The following is a 13,003-nucleotide window of genomic DNA, read 5'->3' on the forward strand; positions in this document are numbered from 1 at the left end:
TTTACTTCATCATAATTGGGTGATCGTATAACTTGGAAATAGAAAACAAAACAAAGCAAAACAACTCCAAAATATTCATTTGATATAGTATTGTGTAAAGTAAACCACTGGTGAACATTTTATATTATAATTTTACTTGCAGCGAATACAGTTTCTTTCTTGTAAATGTCCAAAGGAAAGTTACCTTATCACATGTTAAAATATGTAACATATGGGCTAGAGTAGGCTGGCAGTAAACAGAGGTGATCAGATAGATTTGTATTACTTGAAGAATTGTAATTCTTTATTCAGATGAATATATTTTCAAATAGGAGATTAGGAAGCAAATGGTTGGATGCCAAATAGTTATTTAGAAAATTTGAATATGAAAATTATGTATACATAATTAGTCACAAAAAAATCAGAATTATTTGATAATTACACACTTTAGAATACGTCAAAACTTTGATAAAAGTTTGATAAACTTTGATAAAAGTTTATACTTCCTTTACATTTTCCTCTTTTTTGCCTTTTTGGGGCGGACAGAGAGGATCTCTCAGACCCTTTTTGCATAATGAACCCATTCCGCAGACTACCAGGGGGCTGTGTACAGGAGGCTGTGTACTGCCTAGCTGTGACCCACAGAACACAGAGCTCTGAGAAACAAGGCAGAGGCTTCTGGGGATGATGTTTTCCCTGTTTCACTGCTTCAGTATGTGGTGTAATAAAATGAGCTCTAGCCTGAGAAAAGGTAGGCCTGGGTTCTGGTTCCACTTCAGCCACTGCCTGTGACATCTTGGGCAAGTCATTTAATTCAAGTATGTCTCATTTTCTGTACTCAGTTTAACAATAACAAACACTGAGAATTTACCATATTCCAAGTATGTACACAACACAGGAATTTGTAACTATATTCAGAAATAGATCATTTCAACACAACATGGTAGGTGAAATGGTAAAGATAGCTCAGGCTGGTACAGGAGCAGAGGCATAGGACATGGAGTCTAGTCTGTAAAAGGAAATATGGGGCCCTTCTTGCCTACCTCACTGGTATGTGGAGAAATGAAGTAACAACAGTGAATTTTTAAAAATAGAATTTATTGCATTGCTATTAGTGGTAGTTGTATAGGTAAGTGGTAGAAACAGTGGTAGCAGTCAAAGTACTACTAAAAGTAAAATGTGTTATTTAGAAATAAAGGTCAGAGTTAAACAAGATAGATGAATATGAATATAGGTAGACTGACTAACCAAAGGAACAGAACAGAAACTCTAGATATGCAAGTGGCAATATACGAGGAAGGTGGCATCTCAAATTAGTAGGGAAAATAGAAACTTTGTAATAAGTGAGGTTGGATAATGTGACAGTCATATGGGAAAAAGATAAAATTGAGTTCACTCATAAAACTTATTCTAATATAATTTCCAAATGGGTCACAGATGTAAAGGTAAATATATATACCAAAAGAAAATATGAATGAATTCCTTTATGATCTGGGAATGAGGAAAACTTTTTCACCATGAATCAAAATCTAGAAGCAATAACGAAGAAGACTGATAAATTTGATTACAAACAAAAACCACACAAAAGACAAAACGAATAAACAAACAATAAGTGTTGTGCATGGATAACAACACAAGAAGCAAAATTAAAAGATATATGACAAATGGGGAATAATATTCACAACTTTTATCGTAAACAAAGAATATCTTCAGTGTATAGAAATCTAGAAATTGAAAAAAATTGGAGAGACTGTAGGGAAATAGTCATTGTCATACATTTTTGGTGGAAATACAATATGGTACAACTACTATAGAAGGGAATTTGGTGATATATAGCAAAATTATCTGTGGATTTACTTTTTGATTTAGTAATCCATTTTGTAGGAATCTATCCTAAAGATCTGCTGGGGAAAAAATGCTAAGAGAGGTATGCACCAAGCTATTCTTTAGAACCTATTTAATGTGGCAGAAGTAAAGAAACGAACCAAACATCCATCAGTATAAGACTGGTAAAATAAACAATGGAGTACTATCCAGCTAGAAAAAAGTCTATACTTCCTCTATACAATGAGGAATATTGCTATATACAGTTATGAAGCAATTCCTAGGTTATATTAAATGAAAAAAGCAGGTGAGAAAAGTGTGAATAAAATGCTACTGTTTATAGGAGAAGGGGGGAAATACATACATATACATACAGATACATACACATATATACAATTTTAGTATTTTCCTTTACTTAAAAAATGGAAGGATGATTCTTTAAAAATATGTAAATGGACACCTAAAGGAATAGAGGGGATATAGGAATATAAGTAGATCTTGTTTGTGCATGAATTTTAGATCCATGAAATTATTTATGATTTAAAACAAAATTAAATTTTTAAAATGCTTCCAGGTATTTAAAATTTTCAAATTTTAAAAATACCTCAGGATTTTTAAAGGATGAATGAAATAGATGAAGGAAATTAAGAGGTATAAACTTCCAGTTACAAAATAAATGAGTCACAGGGATGAAATATACAGTATGGACAATGTAATCAATAGCAATGTAATATCTTTGTATGGTGACAAAAATGGTCAAAGGGTATAAACTTCCAGTTATAAGATAACTAAGTACAAGGGATGTAATGTACAACATGATTAATATAATGAACACAACTGTATGTTATAGATGAAAGTTGTTAAGAGAGTCAATCCTAAGAGTTCTTATCACAAGGAAAAAATTTTTTAATTTTTTTCTTGTATTTTGTATCTATATGAGATGATGTATCATCACTAAACTTGTGGTGATCACTTCATAACGTATGGAAGTCAAATCATTATGTTGTACACTTTAAATTTATATAGTGCTGTATGCCAATTATATCTCACTAAAACTGGAAGAAGGAAAAACCTGATTTATGCAGATATGTAATTGAAAAGTCCAACATGCAAGGCTTCACAGTGTAGCTCAATAAGGTCTCTAAAGACCTGTGGGTCCTTCAAAGATATAGGAAGTATTGTTACTATGATTTAAGGGGGATCAGTGCTGGATGTTAAACAATATATGCCTATGACAGGTTTATATGAGCTATTTGACAGTTTTCACATTTAGCTTTGAGTGGGCTAGACTGAGTATAATATAATATAGAAATACTTTGGATAGGAGACTTGTGGGTTCAGAGCTACTAAGATTCTGTGCTTTTTCCCAATTTATTAGGAATGGTCTGGGTCCAGATTTTAGTAACTATTGTCTAAATCTTTACATGCAAAAAGTGAATTTTAACACTATTTCCTATTGTTGATATGGTATTAAATGAGATACAGGATGTAAAGTGCTTAGCACAAAATAAGAATCATATTACACTCTATCAACAACTAAAAAAAAACTAACTTCACAAATGGAACAAATGAGCTTAACTGTATTTAAAATTAGTGGCATAACCAAACAGAGAGGAACTATACCAAGTGACTTTAAAACATAATCATCTTAGTGTACATTCCCAGGGATTATAACATAAAGAAAAAAACTGTAAGAAGAATTTTGAGACTGTCAATAATCATTGTGAACTGGGATTTTAGCATGCGAAGTAGAAAAAACTTGAGTTTGATAAGGTTAAGTAAAAATCCTGTAGTTCCAGTTTTGATTAGGGTATTCGTATAGTCCAAAATGTATGTTATCTTAGAGAAAAAAAAAGGACATTTTCTAGGTCTGTGCATTGAAAAGACCGAGAAACCGTGATGGACTAAGTAGCGATGAACATCTCCATCACCAAGACTGTAATCTCTAAATACCATTATATATACAAGAAAAGGAAACAGTTCTTTAAGAAAGAGATGATTCAAAGTTCAGGGAAGAGAATGATCACCATAGAATATCTTGGCATACCAGAAAGCAAGGAAACATTCAAAGACAACACAGGCTTGTCTGAAGGACTCAGGCCCAACATGAAGAGTACATCACTGCCCAAACATGGAACAATTTGATATAAGAAGATAGAGATTATTGATATTCTTGAAGAATCTGTTGCTCTCAAGTATAATAACTGACAGACTCTGCAAATTCTCTGAGTTGAAAGAGAAGTTATAGGGAATCCGAGGGGAAGAAGATGTGTTGAAAAAACCATAAGAACCAAAAAAATCAATGTAAAGTGTGATTTGCTTACATTTTTCTGGCTGATAAATCAGGTTATAGTGCATCATATGAAGGGTTATCAGAGCCATAAGTGTAGACATAAAAGGAGTAAGTAAGACCAGGGCCCAGGCCGCCGAGTGCTGGATATAAGACAGTCCCAGAAAGACAACAGTTGCATTTACGCTCATGATCCAATAAAACCTGGGGTACCAAAACAAAAATAAAATTACCATTGAGTTACTTAGTATAACAATTGCTAATTTTAATGATTTTAATAAATATAAGCTACAACTTAGCAGCATGTTAGCTGAACTAGATTTTGCAAATGTTGTTTATCAGCTTTCTTTTTTTAAATTTCATTTAAAAAATTTTTATACAATTTTTAAAGGTTACTCTCCATTTATAGTTATTACAAAATATTGGCTATGTTCCCCATGTTGTACAACTCATCCTTGAGCCTATCTTACACTCAGTAGTTTATACCTCCCACTCCCCTACCCCTATATTCCCCCAACCCCACAAGCACTAGTTTGTTCTCTATATCTGTGAGTCTGCTTCTTTTTTGTCATATTCATTAGTTTGTTGTAATTTTTAGATTCTACATATAAGTGATATCATACAGTATTTGTGTTCCTGTATCTGAGTTATTTCACTTGACAAAATACCCTCCAAGTCCATCCATGTTGCTGCAAATGGCAAAGTTTCATTCTTTTTTATGGCTGTGTAGTATTCCATTGTGTGTGTGTGTGTGTGTGTGTGTGTGTGTGTGTGTGTCACATCTCCTTTATTCATTCCTCTGTTGATGGACACTTAGGTTGTTTCCATATCTTGGCAACTGTAAATAATGCTGCTATGAATATTGGGGTACATGAATCTTTTCAAATTAGTGGGGTTTGTTTTTTTTTTCAGATATATACTCAGGAGTGGGATTGCTGGGTCATATGGTAGTTCTATTTTTAGTTTTTCGAGAAACCTCCATACTGTTTTCCACAGTGGCTGCACCAATTTACATTCCCACCTGCAGTGCACAGGGGTTCCCTTTTCTCCACACCCTCACCAACATTTATTTGTGTTCTGTTTGATGATAGCCATTCTGACAGGTGTGAGGTGATATCTCATTGTGGTTTTGATTTGCATTTCCTTGATGATTAGCGATGTTGAGCATCTTTTCATATGCCTGTTGGCCATCTACATTTCTGTTTTTAGCTTTCTTAATAAGCGCATACACATCAGCTATGTCTTATCAGTTTCATTATCTATGTTTCCTTTCTATTTAGAATAGCTGTAGGAAGAATGTGTTCTCTTTTCTCTAAAGCAGAAGTTGACAAACTTTTCTGTAAAGCGTCTGATAATAAATATTTTAGGCTTTGCAAATCATATGGTCTATACAGCAACAAGTCAACTCTGTTGTGACTCTAGAGAAGCCATAAATAATACCTCATTGACTATGCCTAATGAACCTGGAAAAGATTACACGGTTAAAGAATTGAAACTTATTTATTCCACTTTTCAAAGTATGGGAAAACTCAGGAATACTCAGGTTATACCTAGACCATGGCATGGGTAAAACCAAAGAAATTAGTGTCATTTGAATAAAACTTCCAGTGTCTCCTCCTAATAAACAATATTAAAAATAAGTACCTAAGTAGTACCTAAGTACCTAAGTACCAGTAGTACGGTTTGCAAGTTCTGGGGAAATAATCTCTACCTCTCAACCTTTCATTGGGTCTAAATTCTGCTGCTGGAATCCCATTGCAAAGGGGGTGTCTTACAGCTACTGAAAGTGGGGTCTGGCTGCTCACCGCTCCAAAGCCAATAAAGAGGCAAGTTTGGTGAAAAGGAAAGTTTGCTTTATTTTGGATGCCTGCAACTGGGGCAGGAGGGGGCGGACTCTCGTCCAAAGGCTTACTCCCCTCCACTGACAACCAGTGGGCAAGAGCTCTTATTGGCGGAGGGAGGGGACTACATGTAGAAACAGTACAGTTAGTTCTGACAGTCATCTTGAAATTGGTCATATGGTGGTCTGATGAGCATCATCTTGATTGTGTTAAGTACAGTTAATCTTCAGTTCTGGGGTCAGTTTGTTCCCATTTCCTTGAGGCCAATTCTTGGAATTGTGGCAGCTTATGTCACGGCTACAGTCTGGTCATCATGTAGTTAACTTCTTCCACCTGGTGCGGGGTTTCAATATCTACAAGACAGCTCACAGGATGTGGCTCAGAATATTATCTACAGCCCTTGAGAAGGAACTAAAGGTCCTTGACTTTGCTTAGTGACTAAACGATTATTGTTTTGTCCTGTTTGACTGATTTTCTTTGCTTCTGCATTTTCTTACTTCCCTGATTAAATTCATCTTTGGCTAAAGTTTTTCCACAGACAAAGGGCAGGCTGAGGACATAGGGAGCAAGGACCAAAGGGTCCTACTCCATTTCATTAACATTAGCTTAAAAAATTATCAAAGTAATATTGAATATAATAAAATTTACCCATTTAAGAATATGGTTTTATGGACTACTATATTTAAAATAGATAACCAACAAGGACCTCCTGCATAGCACAGGGAACTCTGCTCAATATTCTGTGATAACCTAAATGGGAAAAGAATTTGAAAAAGAATAGATACATATATATGTATAACTGAATCACTTTGCTGTACACCTGAAACTAACACAACACTGTTAATCAACTATGCTCCAAGGTAAAATAAAAATTAAAAACAAATAAAAATTTTTAAAATATGGTTTTATGAGTTTTGGTCAATGTTTCAGTTGTGCAAACACTAATAGATCTACATTAGAACACTTATATTATCACTAAAATATGAAGGGCTTACCTAATTAGATGAGGCCCACCCAGGATACCAGGATAATCTCCCCTTTGATTAACTCAAAAGCAACTGATTAGAGAACTTAATTACATTGCAAAATCCCTTAACCTTTGCCATATAACATAAGGAGGGGGTGATATATCCTATCATCTTTGCCATGTTCTATTCAGTAGAGTCAGGTCACAGGTTGTTCCCATACTCGGGGACATGGATCTGCCAAGAGTGTGACCCACTGGGGGTCATCCTATAGTATTTCCCATACGTCTCCCTCCCTCCCTCCCTCCCTCTCTCCCTCCCTCCCTCCCTCTCTCCTTTCTTTCTTCCTTCCTTTCTTTCTTCCTTTCTTTCTTTCTTTCTTTCTTTCTTTCTTTCTTTCTTTCTTTCTTTCTTTCTTTCTTTCTCTCTCTCTCTCTCTCTTTTTCTTTCTTTCTTCCTTTAAGTAAAAGAAGCAGAGTGAACAGGTAAGACTGGCTATGAGAAGGGGATATTGAAGGTTTGAGAAGAAAGGAAAAGGTTAGAAACAGTCATTTGAAGGAGGAGGAGAGAGAATGATTGCATACTGTACACCTGAAGGGTGATGGTAAGGGTTCACTTGAGGTTGGCCATGTATTTAGTGCGAGCATAGCATGATTTTACATTTTCCTCCAGACCTGTTTGGCTCTGTGAGTACAGTAATAGAACAAGTAAAGAGTTGAATTTTAACCAGGATTGCTTCCTTCATTCCTCAGGAGAGTACTGCAAAGTGTGGGGAAAGAGAGAGAGGAACTGTGGATGTGGAATTAGATTGTTAATTGAAGACCAGCCTCCTGACTCTACTAATTCCACTTGCTGATTTATGGTGGGGTTTGGCTCCCGGCTGTGCTCAGCTGACATTACCCAGGAGGGTGGATTGGTGCACGACCTGCTTCTGCTGGGCAGAGGATTGAAGACCAGTTCCTTACTTGGTCCCACCAACATACCACTCAAGCTGGGGAATCAGAGTGTCCCTGCCTGCTTTGTATGTGTGTGTGTGTGTGTGTGTGTGTGTGTGTGTGTACGTACATTAGATTCCTCTCTCCTGCTGAAACTACGGAGCCAGAGTAGGAGGGTGGGGCAGTTTTTCCACAGTGTTTGCCTGAAGTAGGGCAGGTATTATCAAAAAGATATTTTATGTTAGGCTACCCTTTCCCTGGTACTTTACCTGAGGGCAGCAGGCTTTTCTTGGAGCTGCCCTCTCCCCACCATCCCTGTGGACAGTTCCAGGCTTCTCCACTGTTGGCAAAAAGAAAACCCAGAAAACTCATTGCTCTCCTCTCTCAAGTTCCAAGATCTCTAGCTAGAGTCTGTCTTCTTTCCACCTTTCAGAATCTTCCTATGTTTGTTTGTTGTGTTATGTCCAGGGTTTTTTAGATGTAAAAAAAGGAGGACCTGGAAGGAATGGGGCTACTGTCATGGCCTGTCCTAGAATCCCACTATGATTTTTCAACTGGGTAGTTTATCTTCCCATTATTGATTTGTAAAAGTTCTTTATATATTCAGGCTGCATGTCTTTTGTCAGATATATGTTCTACAAATGTTTTCTCCCAATCTGTGGTTTGCCTCATCATTTTCTTAGTTAAATCTTTTGATAACAGCAACTGTTTTTAATTTTAATAAACTTCATCAGTGTTTTTAATTGGTTCATGCTTCTTGTGTCCTATGTAAAGAATACTTCCTAAATGTAGGTCACAAGTATTTTCTCCTTTTTTAAAAAGCTGTTTTATGTCTTTAGATCTCTATGTTAGGTCAATGATCGGCTTTGAATTAATTTTTTCGTCAGGTGTCATGAGTAAATTTTTCTATTTGATATCCAGTTATTCTAGCACAATTTATTGAAAAGATGATCCTTTCCCCATTGAATTTTTTGGCACCTTTGTTGAAAATCAATTGACGTTATAAACGTGGTTCTTTTTTCTGAATTTCCATTCTGTTCTACTAATCTATCCTTATGCCAAAACCATACTATCTTTATTACTGTTGCTTTTCCTCTTGTTTTTTAAAACAATTTTATTGAGATATAAGTGAGATACAATAAACTGCATGTGCTTAAAATGTGCAATTTAAGTTTTGAATATGTATGCACCCAATAAATGATCACCCCTTTCAAAATCATGAACATCCACTCTCCATAACTGACCTAGAAGAGTAATCAAATGTCAAACATGGCCATGCTGAGCAAACTGATTGACTGTAATCCACTGATAGCAATTTATTTATCACAGTGCGGGGGGTGGGTACAAAGTTAGAATTTTCTAGGACAATGGGGTAGAGTCCCTAGGCTCAGCCTCAGGTCATCCCTTCGTGCAGTTGCAAGCTGCACACTTGAACTGTGGCTGTAACAACCAGGAGAGGCTGGAACTGCAGAGCAATGTTATGGTCCTTTCCATCTTTAAGAAACCCTTTTTTCAAATGCTAAGTATTGCTGAGAAAAAATCCAAGAGGACACTGTGTGACTCTTCAGTACACCACAGGGGGATGTAAACGGAATTGCTCTAAAGAGGGTCAAGGAAAATTACAATTCTTCCAAGACTTACATCTTGTGAAATATAGTTATAAACCAAAGAATTATAGTGCTGAATATCTCTGTATCGGGAGAGATTTCACATAAACTACTAAATGTGTTTTAACAAATGCCACCCAACCTATTTGATTGCGTAATTTTCTGAAAGAATTACCTAGTACAATCATGTTTTATATAATCTTTGTTGATCCATGGACAGGACAAGCCATAGATAATTAAGGGTGAAACTGTATATGTATCAACTGTAAAAAAATAAAAGAAATAAAAATCCACAGTCTTCAAACTCACCATTAAGACTCCTTTCATCTCATAGCTCACCAGCAAATTGAATATATAAAGCAACTCTCACACAGAAAGTCAGAGAGCAAAGCACTAAAGCAAAACAAATACCAGTGATTAAGGAAAATTGAAAGCAGCAGGAAAAATATGTTTCTTTAGTCTACTTCTAAATACAGACTGGGAACTGCAAATAATTGGGGGTATATATAAGTGGTAATTTTTTTTTTTTTTTTGGTCTTCATGATTCTATGGTGTTGAATACAAATAAGGGGGTAAAACCCCTATTGCTGCAAAATTCAGAAAACCTTTTGAGATTATTTATTTTAAACATTCACCTTAATTTATTTAGTAATAGTTTTTATAGTCACTCAAATATTCTGTCACTTCTTAGACTGACCAATTTTGACATGCCTCAGACTTATTTTAAGTGATTATAAGAGAAATAGTTTGAAATGGGCTTTCCAACCTACTTGAGAAGGTATTGAAGAGGGAAGAAAAACTTCTGGGTCTTCATAGCCTTAGTGGACAATTTTAAGAGTTCAGACAGAATATTTTATTCTGCCTCGAACAATATTGAGATAATTCAGCAGGGGATTTGTGGTTCTTCAATGGGCTAAAATTGAACTGTTTAGAAGAGTCAATGAAACACTGGGGCGCTGATTTCATGGTGGATGGCTATTGTCAATCATTGCTTCTTTTAGCATAACCACTGGCCCACTGAAGTACTTCAAAGAATATTCTAGCTGACATGAATTTGGAGAAAGAAGGACCAGAACGAAATTTTGCATTTCCTACATTTTAAAAAAAATTTTATTGGAGTATAATGATTGTGTTAGTTTCAGGTGTACAGCATAGTGATTCAGTTATACATGTGCTTATACTCATTCTTTTTGAGAGTCTTTTCCCATATAGGTTATTACAGAGTATTGAGTAGAGTTCCCTGTGCTATACAGTAGGCCCCTGTTGATGATTTTATATATAGTAGTGTGTGTATGTTAATCCCAAGCTCCTAATTTATCCCTCCCTCCACATTTCCACTTTGGCAACCATAAGTTTATTTTCGAAATCTGTGAGTCTGTTTCCGTTTTGTAAATCAGTTCATTTATATCATTTTTTCCTACTTTTTATCTATAAATATTTTCTAACAATGCTATTAAAGAAAAGATGGCTTAATAAAGGAAGATCATTGATTTTGGTGAATCGACAGCACGATTAAAGTAAAAGGTTTATTTTTAATTAAGAAATTGGGGGGGGAATGCTTCATTCTCTTTCTCCTGCCCTCCCTGCCTCTCTCACTCTTTTAACTTGCTCTCGTTCCCTTTCTGTCTTTGTTCCCCTGTCTTCTGCCAAATCCCAATTTTAACAGTTGTTTATGTTGTTGAAGAGAAAACCACAGGCCCCAAATGGCGTCACTTGTGCTAAAGTCCATGATACCAAACCTAGACTTAGATACAGGACTTAATTGCAGTTTCGAGCTTCTCCAGAAATGTAATCTTAATCAACTAGTCTGGAATTTTCTGGTCAGCATCAATGAGGTCATCTGTCATGTGGGCCCTCTCCATCCCCCAGAAGAAGAGGCAATCTATGTGGTAAAACCCTTGCCATTCCCTCCCCACCCCACCTCCCTAAAAAGAAGATACCCTGGCCTAAAAATAATGCTTCCTTTTCTTTTGCGAATAGCTCCCTTGCCCTACCCTTCTTCCTATAAAAACCTTCCATTTTGTACAACCCCTCAGATCACCCTTGTAGTTGCTGGATGGGATGCTGACCAGTTCATGAATCGCTTAATAAAGCCCATTAGGTCTTCAAATTTCTGCCGTTGAATTTTGTTTTTTTAACAATGTGTATCATTTTCTCATTTCCTGAGTTTAAGGAACCTCTTTGAACCACTGTGTGTTTATTGATTAAAAATAAGTCCCTGCTGATGCACCTACCAAGCTTAAAAGCGACCAAGCAGGGCTTAAGAAAAAGCAGCAGGCTGCAGGATCAGTAAGAAATGTAAGAAATATATTTTTTTCTTTCCTCAATACATTTTAGTTTACATGGTTATATGGTGGAGAGGTATTCTGAGTGTATTTTCTGAAAGTTTACAATTCTGGCCAAGATAATGAAGGAGGTGCCTGTTGTAATTGGGGTGAGTGGGTAGCATTTGTTAAACTGGGCTAGAGCCCATGAAAATAGAATTTTGGAAGGTCTAGTGATTTTTTAGAAAGCTACTTACAAGCTATTCCTCAGTATGCAACTTAGAGGATATTCTGAGTGCAAGCATACCTCAGAGATACTACGGGTCCGGTTCTAGACCACCGAGATATAACAGGTTGCACAAAGTTTTTGGTTTCCCAGTATATATAAAAGTTATGTTTACACTCTATTGTAATGTACTAAATGTGCAATAGCATTATGTCTAAAAAGATAACGTGCATGTCTTAATTAAAAATACTTTATTGCAAAAAATGCTAACCATCATCTGAGCCTTCAGCGCACGGTGGTAGTAACATCAAAGATCACTGATCACAAATCACCATGATAAATATAATAATAATGAAGTTTGCATAGTGTGAGAATTACCAAATGCTTCACAGAGACACGAAGTGAGCAAATGCTGTTGGAAAAATGGCGCTGATAGACTTGCTGGACACGGAGTTGCCACAAACTTTCTGTAAATTTTACAAAATTTAAAATTTATAAAAATTTATAAATTTATAAAATTAAAAAATTTTATCACTGTGAAGCACAATAAAGCAAAGCAATAAAACAAGATATGCCTGTATTAATGAGTACTAATAAGACTATTCCATGAACTGTTTTGATTTTGTTAGCTGAAATTATGATTTTACTATTGCAGAATTATGTAAATTCATATTTTGTTTCTCTTCTCAAGGATTAGGTAGAATTTCTCAAACAGGTAGATTTCTAAGTGTGGTAAAAAATTGTGAGGAATCATCAAAAATTTCTGAAGCATCCTGGTACGAAATAGGTGCTTCCCTCAATGTTTAGCTCCATTTCTTTTCAAGAATATTTCTAGACCACGTTTGGAATCCACTTTCCTTATGTCTCTGGAACTGTTTTCAAAATTCTGAAGCACTTGCTAAAAATGCACGTTTGTTCCGCAGCTATGCTCCCAGGAAATTCTGATCTAGGAGGTTGGGGGTAGGGCATGGGAAACGTTTTATAACAAAGCCCTCAAGTGATTCTTAAAATCATGGAATGCTGCTTGAGAGCAGTGGTTCTCAAACCTGACTACTTAGGCAGCTTAAAAAAA

The 13,003-nt window shown here is 35.9% G+C and overlaps 2 protein-coding genes across 3 annotated transcripts in view; one reads left to right on the forward strand and one right to left on the reverse strand.

Moving 5' to 3' along the window:
- LOC309609897 (uncharacterized protein) overlaps window positions 1–13,003 on the forward strand; it is a 465,108-nt gene that overhangs the window by 209,293 nt on the left and 242,812 nt on the right. The window lies entirely within an intron of this gene.
- The window catches only part of SLC15A5 (solute carrier family 15 member 5), a 109,041-nt gene that overhangs the window by 74,339 nt on the left and 21,699 nt on the right, over window positions 1–13,003 (reverse strand). Inside the window, 1 exon segment of the mRNA XM_082352037.1 lies at window positions 4,128–4,297. Within this exon segment, the coding sequence (XP_082208163.1) occupies window positions 4,128–4,297 (170 nt within the window).

Source organism: Balaenoptera borealis (genome assembly GCF_965194805.1).
Source record: "Balaenoptera borealis genome assembly, chromosome: 13".
In the NCBI taxonomy this organism is placed as follows: Eukaryota; Metazoa; Chordata; class Mammalia; order Artiodactyla; family Balaenopteridae; genus Balaenoptera; species Balaenoptera borealis.